The sequence below is a fragment of the Megalops cyprinoides genome, chromosome 3 (genome assembly GCF_013368585.1).
Source record: "Megalops cyprinoides isolate fMegCyp1 chromosome 3, fMegCyp1.pri, whole genome shotgun sequence".
NCBI classification, from domain to species: Eukaryota; Metazoa; Chordata; class Actinopteri; order Elopiformes; family Megalopidae; genus Megalops; species Megalops cyprinoides.
Genome location: NC_050585.1, coordinates 45,455,967 through 45,472,889, shown reverse-complemented (window position 1 = coordinate 45,472,889; position 16,923 = coordinate 45,455,967). Strand labels below are relative to the sequence as shown.

General features: G+C 44.2%; 2 protein-coding genes across 5 annotated transcripts in view; one reads left to right on the top strand and one right to left on the bottom strand.

The window, feature by feature from the left end:
• Positions 1–1,740: 1,740 nt before the first annotated feature.
• On the top strand, positions 1,741–6,046 carry skp1 (S-phase kinase-associated protein 1). The gene is made up of 6 exons (XM_036524855.1): positions 1,741–1,818; positions 3,188–3,284; positions 3,736–3,809; positions 4,492–4,635; positions 5,062–5,202; positions 5,294–6,046. Exons 2-6 carry the CDS (start codon positions 3,188–3,190, stop codon positions 5,327–5,329), a joined length of 492 nt encoding a protein of 163 aa, XP_036380748.1. The 5' UTR covers positions 1,741–1,818; the 3' UTR covers positions 5,330–6,046.
• Positions 6,047–9,011: 2,965 nt separating this feature from the next.
• The window catches only part of tcf7 (transcription factor 7), a 46,494-nt gene continuing 38,582 nt past the window's right edge, over positions 9,012–16,923 (bottom strand). For 2 of the 4 annotated variants that reach the window (XM_036524347.1, XM_036524350.1), the window contains 5 exons: positions 16,437–16,556; positions 16,032–16,194; positions 15,082–15,189; positions 12,487–12,535; positions 9,012–9,141 (listed from right to left, as the gene is read on the bottom strand). In XM_036524347.1, the coding sequence (XP_036380240.1) occupies positions 9,065–9,141; positions 12,487–12,535; positions 15,082–15,189; positions 16,032–16,194; positions 16,437–16,556 (517 nt within the window). In that variant the 3' untranslated portion in view covers positions 9,012–9,064. Of the gene's footprint in view, positions 9,165–12,486; positions 12,536–15,081; positions 15,190–16,031; positions 16,195–16,436; positions 16,557–16,923 lie in introns of all 4 variants that reach the window. The other 2 variants (XM_036524348.1, XM_036524351.1) reach the window with 1 other exon arrangement.

Here is a 16,923-nt window from a genome sequence, read left to right as displayed (position 1 = left end):
AAATGAGATAGCCTTTCTCTAAAATAGGTTTGTGTTTACTCTTAATTCAACAGTGTACTTCAATGCACAATGACTTTTATAATTTCACTAAATGACTGTCTGAACATTAGTTGGTTATGTGCATATGCATATAATTTATTTTCATTACTGACAACACCTGTAGACAACTGCCTTTTTGAGGAAAGCTGACATTGCAATAGAAGTTACCCACCATGTCATTAACACAACAGCTTGCTATTGCAATGTCAGCTTTCCTCAGAAAGGCAGTTGTCTACACGTGTTTTACTCTCCTTTGACTTGCAAGCACCTGTTTTCCCCTAATAATTTCATCTAATAATAAAAATAAATTATATGCATATGCACATAACCAACTAATGTTCAGACAGTCCCCATCTTTAAGACACTGCACTTCTGTATGTCTTGTCGTAAAACGGATCGCACAATGTTACATGTAGGGTTATTCTTTTGAGGACGGGATAGAAATCCATTTTCCACAATAAGGCTAGATAATTATGGGATAAAGACATATATTCATGGGGTATTCATACTGTTCAACAATGGATATTTAAATACGTTAACACGTGTTATAAATATTACATTAACATTATATATCATATAAATATTGTGTGTTGGAACACGTCACGCTTGATGGTTCAGGAGTGAGAGGATAAGAGAAGCAACATGCGTCTCACAGGGTAAGGAAGACAGCGCGCAGAAAGGATAAAATAAATCCATCTTCTGTTCTGCCTTACAAGTTCCCCGAGTAACATCTGACAAACGCGGGGCGTCGTAAAGCAGCGGACCCCCTTCATAGTGCGGATCTGCACAAGCCATACTACTCTACACGTCCACGCACAGCTTGTTGTCGAATGTCTGCCATCTGGTGGTAGTTCGTTGTTCCTGATTAATTAATTTTTAAAAACGGACTCGTCGAACAGAGAAAATCATGGTCTTCGAAAACTGAGACGTTTTAAAACAGAATATGAACTAAACTGACAAATAAGTCAAAATACGTGCCGACCTATAGATCAATTTTAGCTGTTTCCTGATTACGTGTTTTCTAATCAAACAAAACACATGGCGCATGTAGCATATATTTTGCCAGTATTTGTCCATCTAATTAAAATTATATTATATTATCAATATAAAACTAAGTATCAAAATTACATCAACATCTTCGTTTGACATACGACAAATGACTGATCGCAGCAGTGCGCTGGCCGATAGCTACAGCTTTGTTTATGGACGGCGCTGAAGCCACTCTGTGGCTCAGTGCACATGCGTAGCACACATAGTTTATAATCGTTCTACTGTTAAACACAACTACTCTGTGATCGTTTGTGCCGGGATATATATTTTTTTAGTATTCTTGATAACAAGAACCAAACATGTAATATATATAAGGTGATGATTAATGCTGAACAGCTGGATAATGTTGTCGCAATTGCCCAGACGCAGCCCAAAGTGGCGGATGCGGAAACTATACTTCAAAAGATGGCGACCTGTGGGATGAGCTCGTCAAGGGCTGCCCTCATAATAGCCTGAATTAAAACAACAAGATAATTATTGCCTCGAAACAAAAAAAAAAAAACATAGAAACAGCTTTATTACATTAACTGAAATACTTATTTCAGAATTAAATGTAATTAAAAGATATATAAACGCAACTTTTAATTTTTTTAACTAGGCACTATAATAGGACGACAGTATCTCTACCTACTTCATAAAGACGAAGGATAATATTCGGCTGCTGGTAACTGATACAGTCGGGCCCTGTTGACGTTTGAAATTGCATTTGTGAAATAGATTTCGTTAACTGTAAGTATTAAGCAATTAATGTAGTTCATGTTACAGTATTTTGTTTATGCTTTGAAAAGTGATTCGTTTTATCGCAAATAAAATTAATATACGTTTATCGAATATGGATGTTTGTACCTCGGAGGCCTCGTCATTACTGTGAGTTAGCTAGCTACCAAGCTAGCGAGGCAAGGCGATATGTCTTTATTTCTGTACTTTTTGTGAATTTAGAGAGTTTACGGCCAGGTAATTGATTCGTTAATCAAACACGTTGAAGGGAAATATGTTTATTTGGTTTACAATCAACCGCTGCCTAAGGGATGAGCGTGCTTGATAGTTTAGCCAGCGCTATCTGAACTAGCTACGTACAGTGTTGCTAGGGTATTAGCTACCTAGCTAGCTAACAAGGACCTTATCGAATGTTCTACAGCTAGCAAGCAATACCCTGGCAACAGAACAGCCAGTTAGACTTGTTGGCTTACCGGCTAAGTCATCTAGCTACCTCTTTCGTTGGCTGACAAACCGAATATCTTTTTTTACGTTATTATTAGTAGTTAGCGACTGGTTGAAAACATTTTTTGAAAACGGCTAGCTAGGTCGCGCAGCGCTAGAATGCGTTACTGGTTAGCTATAGCCCGTGACAGTTAAAGCTGGCTAATTAGCTAACCCTTTCAGTAAACAGGATCAGCGGTATTGTTTAGTGACTAGGTAGCTTGCCAGGTAGTTATTATTGGCGTTAAAGTGAAACCATTCTGGCACAGTGGTGAAATGTGTAACTAGAAACTGAACGCATCATACTACAACACACAAAACAACTGATCCCCGTGTTCGACCGGGAGTTTTCTAATGAGAAAATGGGTAACTAGGTTAACATTATCTAGTTAGTTAACTAGTATAACGGTAGGAAACCTGATTAGGGATTACGCCCCCTCATAACTAAATTAATTAGTTTACAGTGGTGCCCTTCCGGTCACGGTTCACGGTGACACCGTTAATAAGATAGCCGTAAGTTAAAATTCCTTCTAACCACCAAACTACGGTGTTAAGGTGGAAGACACCACGCCTCTGTGATTCTAGTCATATATTCTAGCTGTCTAGATTCTTGTGTCGATGATGACTATTCCCAGCTAGCGCTAGCGCTGGCTAACATGCTCCTCTGTGTGCCAGTTTAGACAACGGTGTTCCAGTGTGTGTACAATAAATGTTTATGTGGGTAAAATAATCCATCGCCACCTTATAACCAGCTGTTACAGTTTCTTAACGACTGGCTACTAACGTTAGTTATTAACTATTGTCGCTCATGTTTTTTGTGCTTAGTTTACTAGTCTGTTTGGAAAGTCTTTCTGACACATTTTTTGCGACTGTCTGAAAGCGTAACTCTCTGTTGTAGATGCCTACTATTAAACTCCAGAGCTCCGATGGAGAGATATTTGAAGTGGATGTTGAAATTGCAAAACAGTCAGTGACCATCAAAACTATGTTGGAAGGTAAGTTGTTAACATCAAAATCTGCTTATATGGTTTATCACAATGAAATAATTATACCATGATCATTTATGATCATATGGATTCATTACGTAACACTGACAGCGCCTGTGAGATACACTGATTATGTGTATGAGAATGTCTGTTTCAGTAGGGCAATGTGATGAGTAAAAGCTGTTCTGTGAGATTATAACTAGAAGTAGACTACCTGTTAAAAGTTCCTCTGACAGGTTATGGTGCTGTTAGTCAGGTTTCTTTTGTGTGAAGTTCTGTGTTCAAAGTTCAAAGTTTATTGTCATATGCACAGTTAAGAAACAAGTTCCCTGTACAATGAAATTCTTCCTTTGCCTTCCACTTATGAATGCCGTTAAGAGTAAGAGGTACAGTTGGATAAGAAAACAAGAATTTAAGAAAGAAATGTTGATGTTGATGTGGTCACTTTATTTTGGTACAGATTTGGGAATGGATGATGAAGGAGATGACGACCCTGTACCTCTGCCTAATGTGAATGCCGCTATACTGAAGAAGGTGAAAGTGCTCTCCATCTTCATGCTGTAATGTCTTCTGTGCAAGATGATGAGCCACACAGAAGCAGTTCATTTGGCTTATTCCTGTCAACTCAAATGCATTTCACATCTGTATCTTCCAGAAGCTTTCAGTTTTAAATGCTTTGGTTGTCTAATGGGGACAATGAAAATATTATATTAAACTAATGAGAAAAGAATCCATAGCATTGTTCAGTAGCAGATTATCAGTACAAGTACAGCGTAATCTGTGTGCCATCAGAGTTGGGTAGAGTTTGTGGATATGGAACAGGGTTTTACAGTTCAGGCCAGCCCCTGAAATGAGTCTGAAAGGTAGAAATGGTTCAGTGGGCAGTATGCCCCTGTCTGCAGTGCACCATCTCCCATGTCCTTTTCCCACATTCTTTTTTGTTTGTCAATTTTGTATTTTTTTTAAATAAAATAAGAATGACAATAGAGACAATGTATTACAGCTAGAGACTTTACAATAAGGAGTTCAAGACAATACAGTACCACAGTGATTACAGTTATGAAAATGATGCATAAAGAGTTCATTTGAGAAGTAATGGTTTAAAAAGATGCATTACAGCAACCTTTTTAGGTGTTTCTACTGGAACCTTGGGCTGTTGAAGCCCAATTTAAGCGCTTTGCTCACCTTTCGGCTTTTTCCTCTCTGGGTCCTTCAGGTTATCCAGTGGTGCACCCACCACAAGGATGACCCCCCTCCCCCCGAAGACGACGAGAACAAAGAGAAAAGGACAGATGACATCCCCGTGTGGGACCAGGAGTTCCTCAAAGTGGACCAGGGGACACTCTTTGAACTCATTCTGGTGTGTGATGCATTTCCTTAGATAGCTGCTGAAAGTGTACATGTTTTGCACAATGAAGATTGCAATAATGCCATCACCACTCACCTGTTAGCCAGTGGTCTTGTTCAGTATCATATAACTACACCAACCCTGAAGATGCCATCTAGCATGGCTGTTTACGGCACACTGTGCTAATGTCATCTTGGCTTCCACATGGTGATTTTGCAATGCATGTAACTGATCCAGAGTTGTAGCCTGAGTTGCAGTTTAGTAACACAAGCCCATGGTGTCATCTGATTGGCTTTGACCTGACTGGGCCAGAGAATGTTTTTCATGGGTAAGGTTAAGCCTGAAACACAGGTATCATGTAGAATTACTGGGAAAACTCTTGAGGTCTTGAAATGTCATGTCCATCAGTCTCATCCTTTTCCACAACTGCTTTTTTAGGCTGCAAACTATTTGGACATCAAGGGATTGCTAGATGTCACATGCAAGACAGTTGCGAATATGATCAAAGGAAAAACTCCAGAGGAAATCAGGAAGACGTTCAACATTAAAAATGATTTTACAGAGGAAGAGGAGGCCCAGGTAACGCATTTGATTAAAAAAAGTAACAAAGTGATCAGATTAAAGGCCCATTTATTATTTATTTTTGATGTGTGTTTTAAATTCTCTCCAGGTACGCAAGGAGAACCAGTGGTGTGAAGAAAAATGAGAATAGTCCTGCCAACACTAACACACTGCAAGGATTGTTCCAAATACTGGTTGCACTGCGCTGTTCATACTTGTTAATATTGCATCAGACAACTAGAGTGGCAGACCCTTGTGTACTTAGCATGATCATTTCCATTGCTTGTATGGTGCAGATAATTTAAATGCATTTTTTTTTCAGTTGCAAATTTTACAGAGGCTTTTGTCCACTTTACATTCACATATAATTAACTTTTTTATTTTCAAAAATAGAGGCGCCTCTTCTCTCCCCCCCACCCCAGCCCTTCCCTTTATGAATGCTTAAGTTGTCTTTTTTACTGGAAACCTTTTTCCTTGAGTTTAATGATAGTATGTTTTCGGATTTCATAATGGATTAATGCTGAATTTTGTAAATGCTGACTCCTGCAGATTCATCTGTGTGCTGTCCTCTTAAAGAAAAAATTGCAACAAATAAATCCAATAAATACGAAGTTGTGTATTAGGACTTTTAGTGCGGAGTAAGTGAATGCCAGTTATCACCTGTGGAGTTGTGTTTGAGTGCTTTTCAGCAAAGTAAATATGCTGTCACACATTTTAGTATTTACTTTAGTTCCATCCCTGTACAATAAAGGCATTCTTGAGTGTAAACGGCTTTGAAGGATGACATTTAAGATTGTCAACAGTGAAATTCCAGAAATAAATTGATGGAAAAAGCCCACTTTGCCCCTTTGTCTTGAGGGAACCATTGCTTAGCAATACATTCTTTTATATAACTTTCTCAGCAGGGGTTTTTTTGCTATTTGTTCATATTGAAATAAAGGCAAATGAATTTCAGGTCTGTAATTATGGATTGTAAGATTGCATCTGGGTTGATGGGAGATGGAAAATAGTCCAATGTTATGTTACAATGACAAGATTGGTTCAAGCTTGTGTAATATGCTACATTGTTCACTAACACAAGGGAGCACTACAACAAGAGTATCAGTGTATATGATTGTTCTTTTAAAGATCATTATCTTTTAAAATTGGAATTATTAATTTCACTGCATATTAATTGCTACTATTATAGCATATGTAGTATGTTTATGTATTCTTCTGGATTTTTTTTCATTTTGTAATGTTCACACTATACATTACATAATAGTGCAACTTAAAAAAAAGAACTAGACAAGACAATTGAACGGCCATTCTATTTGATACAATAAGTTGCCCCAATAAGTATGCAGGCACACCTTTATCAGTTACATTTCCCTATGGACAAAAGGAAATGGACTGGCAAGAAGAATGATCAAGAAGTCCGACACAGGTAGTTCAAATGTAAACTTTTAATAGACGACACTAACATTTGCAACATACATAACATGGTTTCACTTTAACAAGTTTGACAGTTTTGCGTCCCACATACAGACGTGGAATTTGCTGATGAAATACCATGCAACAGAACCCTTAAAAACTTTAATGACTAACAAAAATTCAAAGCACATAAAAGAAAGATGTAAGATCCAAACAGTTCTACCAAAGCATATATGGCATTTGTTACTGTGACCACACCGCTGCGTGCGCACATTTTTTCTGGTGTGGAACTGATTTTAGTGTCACAGCACCATCTGCTGGACTTTTATTGAACAGGCAACATGTTAAACTGGATCCGGACAGTATCACTGCGCATGGGACTTTCTGCTAGGCCATGGGTAGGATTTGATGCTACAAACATGAATGACAATGTAAAGCTATTGTTTCAAAAATGTATTTTTGGTACACTAAGGCAGCACATGTACACATTGTTTCCATGAAAGAACTGAGAACATAAACTTTAATCTCACCATTTGTTTTCTGAAGAAAAAACAAAACTATAAAATGTATTGCTTTTGGAAATAATGAAAACTAAGACTAAAGAAAGCAAAGCTTTTTATGCATTTCTTTTTTTTTTACAAAACAACATATAAAAGTTTGATTCTTATTATATATGAGTTCCACATTTATAAAAATTCATGATTTACAAGTAATGAAATACAGTACCCATTGTCTTTTTCATTTTATTATTTTTTTAGTTTTTATTTAAATTTTTTTTACAGAATTGCTTTAAGATTCAGTCTGACTGAAGCGATGCAGAAAGCTGCAGGTTTTCTTTTGATGGAGGCTTTCAATGTGAGTAACCAAGTCACCAGTTGTATGACAAATGCATCAAAACCAAGGGTCATATTTACTGATTCATGCATCCTTTGTTGGAAATATCAGCCGACTTCGTAAAACTCTACCCTCTCCTTATAAAACAAACCAGTTCTGAAGTTGGTCGGCTGACCGTTCACGTAATTTGCTCATAATGCAAGTGCCGAAAGTAACACAGCACAAAGACCAGCCAACGTTGTTGTCCCGAGGTCACGGCTTGCTACATGCCTCTGAGGACAATTCAAACTGAACCGATCCTCTTTCACAACCGAGAAGAGTCACCTCAGATAGGGAACAAACTGCCAAAATTCAACATAAGATCCTGTTTTATAAGTGGTCATAATGTGGGGTGAAAATAAATGTTACGCTGCATGATCTTTGCCACTGCATTCTAATCTTCCTTTTTGTCAATAAAGACGTTTGGCATGAAAACACAGCCCTGACTATATGCAAAACAGATGGAGCTCGTGTGACTGATCACAGTTTGATGCACGGGACCCACTATCTGCCTTCACTTTAGCCAGATACGAAAACCTACTCGACTGAACACCAAACACATGATGTTAAAAATACCTCTCTGAAAATACGCTTTTAAAAATACTTCTGCGCAGAATGCATCCTTTTGGTGGTTTGTGGGTTTTAGTGCTCTTTTGCAACGTAATTATTAAAACATGATTGTGAACAGGCATCTTTTCTAAGACACGACTGCCCGCAGCTACAGAGCTCTTCTGCACATGGAAAGAGTACCTCATTACAACCCCTGAAAAAGGCATGGCGTTAAAAACACAGTGATACACAGAATCGACAGGGCTGTAGCTATTCGTGAATGAGCAACCTCGCACCTTTTAGAGGCTAAAAGCTAAGTGATTAGGCCTCCCAGTACTTACAGACTTTAAGTCAAAACCTCTTTACTGACCTGTAATTCGTGGAAAATAAGGGTCAACGGAATGTTATCTCTACCGCGTAACGCATGTTTTCATGTGGAGCGTATGCTCAGCCAGTGGGCGGGTTCAGCTCAAGGCCCGTTGGAGAAGGGACTCCTCTTTCAGGCTGTCGGAACCAAATCAGCTGGGTTTTGCATCGGAGGAAGCAGATGGCTACCAGGTGTGTTTCAATGCGGCCTGAGTGCTGATGGGAGCGAGGGGGCGGTCCTTGTTCCGGTTGCTTTGTCAGTGCGGTCTGGTGCAGACTTCTCTTCTGCTGGGGCAGCGGTCTCTGAGGCAGGGTAACTGCTGGAGCTCCCTTTTTTCGGTCCTGAAATGGTAGGACGCCTTGGAGAGGACTGGGGGGGGCGGGCGGCACACCTCCGGGCTGGGGCTAGGGGGGAGAGGGGCCGCCTAATGCGGCTGGGGCAGGGTGCGGCGACGGTGATGGTGGTGGTGGTGATGCTGGGACTCCGTTAGCACTTTTACAGACAGTCTGGAGGGCTTGGCGGGCGCGGAGAGCGACGGGGGGAGGCATTCACTGGGCAGGGAGCTGGGGACGCAGGTGAGGTCGGTGGCGGAGGGGGAGGCGGGCGTGGGCGGGGCCGGGGGCGCATGGGGCAGGGAGAGGAGCGCGGGGGCGGAGTTGACGGGGGAAGGGGGCGAGTCTATAGCACTTCCATCGGAAGAATGGGGGCTTGCGCACCGTCCTCCTTGAAGGTAGCGAACGCACTTCTTTTTCCTCCTAGGAACAGTCAAGAGAGTTATCTGTGAATAAAGCGCGGATGCAAAGTGTCACCAGTGAGGAGTGAAACTATTCACCATGGTTTCAAACCAGCTTTTCATCAACAACAGCATTCACAGTTACACTTTCACCCATTTTAAAAAAAAGACTAAAACAAGATGAGGGCAAAACTCCCATTTCGCTGATTTGCCTTCACTCTTTCACAGAATCACCCACTCATGTGATGTAGATGACATTTTGGCGGCGCAGGGTTCATCTTTCGGTTTGCCTGGTGTGCGAGCAGGGACAGTGCTCCCCTGCAGAGAGAGACGCACTGCGTGCAGCGAGGGCGGGCCTTTGGGACACTCATGAATATTTCTGTGTCTTCCTGTTCGTGTCAGAGAGCTCTCCAGCTGTGCTGTACCGCCTCACGCTTACTGAGACAAAGCATCTGCCGCTGGCCCTTGTCAGCGTTTCACAGCGTCCCGCTAAACAGACGACGGGACAACGCGAGATCCATCTCAGACGTGGCGTCTGACCTGAGTCACAGTTAGTTATTTCCGCCGACGGGGAAAAAGCGATTTCTGACTCCGTCGGCCGTTTTTTTTTTTTCGTCGACGCGCACACCCCGGGGGGGAAGGGAGCCGGGGCGACTCGAAAATGTCAGAGTTCACCGGCGGCCCGACCACATGAATGGAGAGAGGGAAGAAAAAGGCGCAGGCTCGAGCGAGAAGTGCCATCAAAGCGCAGAGAGCGTCTGCGCGGTGCAGCTTGCAGGAGCCGGGACGGCGCTAACCGCAGCTCTCCCCGCCGGTGACTGCAACACGCGGGAGGCTTCCACTGCGACAGGGAAGACGGGCCGTGAGGCAAAGGCAGGGTTTAGCCACAGCGCAGCGGCGAGGGAAAGAGCTTCAGCAGCGTGTGCGCGAGTCCTCCAGCCCCAAATGGGTCGAGTGTAACCGCGGTGTGTAAATATGCAGGATTTACTGTGCAGGGGATGGGGGAGTTCCCTAGATGATAACCTAAACCTTGACTTTTCAGCAGGAAAAGACTCGCTTAGGCCTTCCCAGAAGATCACAGGTATTCTAGTCGTTACAGGAAGTCTTTTCGCATTACGGAACACGCGGAGGCTCGTATGAAAAGGGTAAAGTGAGCGCTCGGCAAAACGAACCGGACTACATCTTAAACGGCATCTTACTGAACCGCAGGCAGTTTCACTGTTCTCGGATTACACCGACTGCAGTGACAATGTGTCACATATAAATCAGAAATATACTCGTTTTGCTTGGAGGAATAACCTATTCACATTTCAATATCTGATGTCACAAAGCACGATCACAATCATTAATTACTGTTACTGGCAGTGTTTCAGACATAAGCTTACTGTATATTCAATCTCACTGCAATGCACTTTGTTGTTACTGGTTACACTATTATATTTATTTATTAATTTCAGTGACGGCTAGACTGCTAGCGTTTATGTGTCCAAAAAAATAACTTACGATCAATGGTCAAAGCTAAATAAACACGGCACCGAGGTTTAGTACAGGGAAGACTAATTGAACTTAATTTATCAATTAGTCATTCATATTCACAGAGTCGCAGAGAACTCCTCTAGCTTTCCGAACCAGCGGACCTATTAAAAAAACGCAGCACACCTCTATTAATACTTAGAAGGTGCCCGCAAGGATTCCTGAAGTGAATGCATATGGAATGCAAAAACAAAACAAAAAAGTAAAAAAGGAATGTGAAATCACACAACCTACTGCTTTAAAGAGATTCTGGTTTGAAAACATGTCGCAAATCTCATTTGCATTTCCCTCTGCAGTCGGTTTCTAGCTTTCTATTTCTGTTCCCGCTTTCATCTCGGGTCCCATGAGTATTGCCCTTCGCTCCGAGACCTCCCTACAGACCGCCACTCTGTCACATGTTAAAGAAAACACTAGCTTAGGGTCCATACACACTTACAGCTTTCAGGTCAAATAGCTTTAACTGACTGCGCTCGCTACGGCTCTCAGTCGGTCCACACATGCGTGTTTACGGTATTGAAAATACTGTCTGAGTACTGTGATTTTCCCCCACCTTCCTGAAATTGTGAGGATTATGAGACAATATCACTGAAAACACAATGATAGCTTAGTTTTACTTTGGAGACCTGGGGCAGGCTATGTGCCTTTGCCAACAGTAATCTTCTTGTATCGCCGCCTTGTGCTTTCCTGTTGCCTCTAATGAGCCGTAAAAGGAATTTCCTCATATAAGGAAGACAAAAATGAAAGCTGAATAATCTACTTATGAGGGGGGTTTAACCTGAAAATTGTGTGTTTATTCCCCCTCTTTTGGCTATTTCCTGTTGCAAATCACAAAGGAATTTAATGCGCTGATGTCATATCCTTGCCCAGTTCAGCAAAGCGCATCTTAGGTCACACTGGGTGATGCTGCATTTTATACACCTACTGTTAAAGACAATTAAAAATGAAGCCACACTAGCAAAGGTATTTGATATTTACTCCAATCAGGAGTAACCTGACCCAGTCTGACATGGTAGTGAGTGTGGACAAGGCTGTAGTGTGTGCGGCGGGGGGGGGGGGGGGAATAAATTTGACCTGTTTGGAAAGTAAGTGTGTATGAAGCCTCCAGATTCTGTCACTTCCCATGATGCTGCCAGCAGGGGGCGCTGCGGACAGTGTTAGTCAGACGGGGGACATGCAGAGCAGAGCGGGGGGGCGGGACGGGGCAGGGGGCGGGGCAAGCAGAAGCGCAGGCGGCCGAGGTACACACCTGCAGGGACCGCACCAGTCCGTTTGTTGATTGAGGCCGAAGCGAGCTCGGCATTTCTTAGGAGAGCCAGGGTCTGAGCACAAGGCAGCATGCGCACGAGAGGGAGAAAAACCAGGGGAAGGAACGACAGCAGAGGTGAAGCATCCACACAGACGTTGGAGTCAGAGAGCAAAATACCAAACTGTTAGTGCCCGTTACTGAAGAGTTAAACGCAACCCAACACTGTGAACACAGAGAGAAACAAGGCCGCCTTTTAACAGGCGTTGAGGACAGTAGCAGTAGATGCCAGAGAAAAGGGCGGGGAGGTTGTGCCCCCCCCGGAGACAGGTTGCCATGCCACTTCTCTCCTAAAACAGTGATAGCCTTGGACATGAAACGGCACAGGACCGACTTTTACTTCAGACTGACAAAACGTGCGAGTTGCACGTATCGGTGTGGGGGAGACCTGAACCATTGTGTCTAACCGTGTTAGGGCGGTGTGAAGGAGATCTTTCGATCCGCAGAGCATGCAAGATTCGATTGGCTAAGTTTTTTACTTTACCCAGCGGTGTTACTGTGTGACTGGCCGTTTGAGCTGTTGAGGAGTACCTGAGTTGGAGTCCGGCTGCTTCTCTCTTTTTCTTCGTTTCTTCTTTCCCTGTTTCAGACGGCCAAAGAGACAGCGTCAGCACGAGGACCAGATTGTTCACATCCCCGCAAACACGCTAGGCAATTTCAGTTAACCACTGGCCATGTCTCATAATGTGCCAGTTCATTTTCCATAGCAGCCTTCCTGAAAATTGCTCGGGTTGTGTGTCCTGTAGGCAGGGACCTTTACTCACACAAAGACTACACTGACACATCCTAACCTGATGCAATGATTGCAAAGCATCTCTGAGGGCTGTAAATCTGTGCTGATACGAACAGCATGAAGCCACAGACACCAGCGTGAAATCATTTTCAAGTTTGCGTCACCCCCCCCACGTCAATGTAGATGAGCATCTATACAGCCTGAGAAACCATGACAACAGGATGATACAAGCAAAACGGGGATTTTCCATGGTAACTGAACTCTCGTCTTCCTCCCTGGCTACACTGGTGCTACACTCGACTCTCTGCAGCCCTGCCTGGAGACTGGAACAGGACTGCAGAGACGGGTCAGTGCATCTGATGAGACGTGCTGTCTGTGAGAAACTGCGAACGCCGTTACGGGCGCTCTCCGATGGAGAGGAGTGTGGAACGGGGGGGGGGGGGGGGTGGGAGGTCTGAGCCGTTCGGGTTCCTTTCACCTCCCACGTCTCGAGCGAGCCTGTGGTTTGAGTGAAGGTGGAGAGATCCCGACCACAGGATGACAATGTGAGCGTGTGGGTGGAACTGTACTTCCTGTCTGCCAGCAGGTCATGTGACTCTGGATACATGACCTAGATTACTAGCTCTCCCTTTCACATGGTGGAGACAAGCCCTGAGAATCACAAATGTTTCTCACTTTAAACTAGATATACCACTTGGTTCTCTGACATCTCTCATGTAATCATTATATCACACAAAGATATGGTGAGATACCATAGCTACGTCAGAGATACTGATCTGGGGGACTCCCAGTAAGATGTCAAACATCTCCCTGTGCACTTTGCTACTCTACTTCACACATGTGCATGCGTGCGCGCACACACACACACACACACACACACACACACACAATGAATTTCCAGTATATCTTTTATAACCTGACATGCCTTTTGAAAGGGAACTTTTTACTTACTCATTTTGGATATGACAGTGTGTTTTTCCATGCATAACCTGGCAAATAAAGACATTTCACCTAGTTGTTCACATCTATAGGTAGAAGACGGAATGTATGTATGTGTGTGTGTCCATTCCTTTGGAATGAGTCTTTCCTAGTGGGTGAAGACACTGACATAAAAACTCTGAGAACGTTAACTGTTTTCCAGTTGGAGAAAGACTGACATTCTTAAAATATCCAGCAGTTTTATGTTGGGAGTAAGAAGCCCTGTGACTGGCAACCTCAGGTCACATAACCTCCCCTCCCCTGTGCCTGCACCAGTCAGTTGTGGTCACCAGAGGAAGGTGTCCCTGCAGTTTCCTGGAGCCTTCCCAGAATCCGCCTGACCCCGTGTATACCACAGCCCACCCTGCCGTAGGGGGTGTGAGTGAAAGCTGGCCTGCTGTTAGTAGAGTGATTGGTGGAAAAGGTCTGCCATACCCAATCAGCTTTACGCCTCACCCCCCCCCACGCCCCTCTCTAAGGCCCGCTTCCTGTTAGAGTTCAACAGGAACTTCACAGTTCTTCACAGCACATGAGGCAGTCACACAGGTTACAGCCCTCACACACTTCACTCCTGCTACGCTGGCATTACGCTCCCAATGAAAAAAAAAAAAACCTTCATGGATAATTTTCCACTCATCCCTGATGGTTTGCGGTCACACTGTGGAGGTGGTTTCACTGGGCTGAATACATTTTTCCCCATAGATGGTTTTACTTTCCATAACAGCATTGCCTGGCCTTTTTACAGTAAAGCTGATATTACATTACTGCTATTTAGCTCTTATTCAGAGAGACTTAGATAGGTTAGAGTTTAACATGTTATTCATTTATACAGCTGGATATTTACTGAGGCAATTCTGGGTCAGGTACCTTGACCAAAGGTACAGCAGCAGTGCCCCAGAGGGGAATCGAACCAGCAAACTTTCGGTTACAAGCCCTGCTCACTGCCACTATTCTACACTTCTGCCCCATGCTTTTCCATCCATAGCATTGCCCGGCCTTTTTCATTTAAGCTGATATGATACATATAAAATGCAGGGTTCTGGTCTAATATGCAAAGAAAACAACTGGGGGCCTCATATAAGCTTTAGGCAATGTGTGGCTGAAGCACAGCTCTCAGGTTGCTACAGTGGACTGTAATAATAACCGCCACCCATTCCCTCCCCTGAGGCTGACCTCCCACCCTGCGAAGGCCACATGCACGGTTACGCGGGACGTGAAAATAAAACTTCATCCGCCCGTTTATTTTCACTGAGAATTCAAAAGGAGCTGAAACAATTCCCCCTCAGAACATCGCAACCCCCCCCACCAAGCCTGAAAGGTTCTGAGCTCGCTGGTGTTGTCAGCCAAAGAACACAGTGTATAGCAGAGAGGAACACACGCGAAGAGGTGGGGGGGGGGTTGATGAGGGTACTCACGTAGTTGTCCCGGGCGGACCAGCTTGGATACAACTGCATGTGGAGCTGCCGCTCCTTTCTGGCCAGCTCGTAATACTTGGCCTGCTCCTCTCTGGTCAGGGCGTGCCACTGTGGAAACACAGCACAGTCCAGGGTCTTTTCATCGACTGCAGCGGTCAGGGAGTATCGGTGGCAAAGGCAATGGCTGTAGCGTGTTGTGTGTGTGATGTGTGTTCGCTGACAGAGAGGTCATGTGAGTGGGAGTTCTCGCTCAGCTTGGTTTGGCCTTGTGTGCATATGTGTAGTATAGATTTGTCACTGTATGCGTGCATGATTGTGAGTGTGTGAGGATGTGTGCATGTGTGTGTATCTGTGTGTGTTTACGATGATGATGCGCTTGTATGTGTTTGCGCGTGTGTGTGTATGTGTGCGGGTTGTGGGGGTGAGAGTATGCTTGCGTGTTTTCAGTGAGGATGAGCTTTATGTGTTGCACGTGTGTTGGGTGTGTGTGATCGTGTGTATGTGTGATGATGTGTGTGTGTGTGTGTGTGTGATGATGTGTGTGTGTATACTGGTCTGTGCGTGTGTGTGTGTGTGATGATGTGTGTGTGTATACTGGTCTGTGCGTGTGTGTGTGTGTGTGATGCTGTGTGTGCGTATACTGGTCTGTGCGTGTGTGTGTGTGTGTGTGTGTGATGCTGTGTGTGCGGGCGGGCGTGTGTGTGTGTGTGTGTGATGCTGTGTGTGTGTGATGCTGTGTGTGTGGGCGTGTGTGTGTGTATAATTGTCTGTGAGTGTGTGTGATGCTGTGTGTGTGTGTATAATGGTCTGTGTGTGTGTGATGCTGTGTGTGTGTGTGTGTGTGGATGCTGTGTGTGTGGGCCTGTGTGTGTGTATAATGGTCTGTGTGTGTGTGTGATGCTGTGTGTGTGTGTGTGTGATGCTGTGTGTGGGTGTGCGTCTGCTCTCACCCTCCTCCCCAGGATCTGGTTGATGGCGGCGCTCTCCTTCAGGGTACACTCTGCGATCACCTTGGCCCTCATCTCCTTCATGTAGAGCATGAAGGCGTTCAGCGGCTTCTTGATTACCGGCTTCTTTGGCTCTTTCTCCCGCTTGGGCTCCGGGTGGGGCTTGCTGCGGGAAGCGCACGGAAAACTGCCATTACAGCGTGACTCAACACAGATGCGCACGCCACACGCATTCAGTACACACGCCACACATATACAAACACACGCACACCACACACACACACACACACACACACACACACACACACACACACACACACACACACACACACACACACAGATTTCAGTTATGTCAATATTTCCCAGTTTCTTATTCATTGTGGTAAAAGAGCTGCCGGTGATACTCACGCATACATGTTTCTGTCGTACTGCTCATGGTCCTGTTTGCCAGTAGGGGGCACTATAGCAGGGTGTGGGATCCCTGTCGGATGCATGCCAGAGGGCCCCAGCACCAAAGAGGGGGAGAACCTGGTGAAGACAATGAAACCTGCACTTAGCCATTGAGTACTTAATTGCTACCGCTAGCCATCTGCCCTGCAGGCAGTCTTTGCTCCTGCGCTGATCATCTATGGAAAGATGGAAACCTTCTCTTCTTCTGCCACCAGGTGGCTCTCTATTTTCACATCACAGCAAAAACTGCTACAACTTGAACACAGACTGATTGACTCAGTTGCCTTATGTTCTTTTAAAAAATCTAATAGTGCAGTTGCCTCATCTTACACCTGTACACTAACAGTACTAATAAGCTGAACACTGAACCCTGATCTAAGCACGTCCAAGGTTAACCGTGGTGCTTGACATCATCAGGCATCTTTACTGTCCTGTAAAAGCAACA

Bases quoted from the DNA above. Each gene is read 5' to 3' on its own strand.
- skp1 (XM_036524855.1), top strand. From the start codon at position 3,188: ATGCCTACTATTAAACTCCAGAGCTCCGATGGAGAGATATTTGAAGTG. The intron at 3,285-3,735 runs GTAAGTTGTTAA...ATTTTGGTACAG, and splicing joins CATCAAAACTATGTTGGAAG to ATTTGGGAATGGATGATGAA. The intron at 5,203-5,293 runs GTAACGCATTTG...AATTCTCTCCAG, and splicing joins CAGAGGAAGAGGAGGCCCAG to GTACGCAAGGAGAACCAGTG.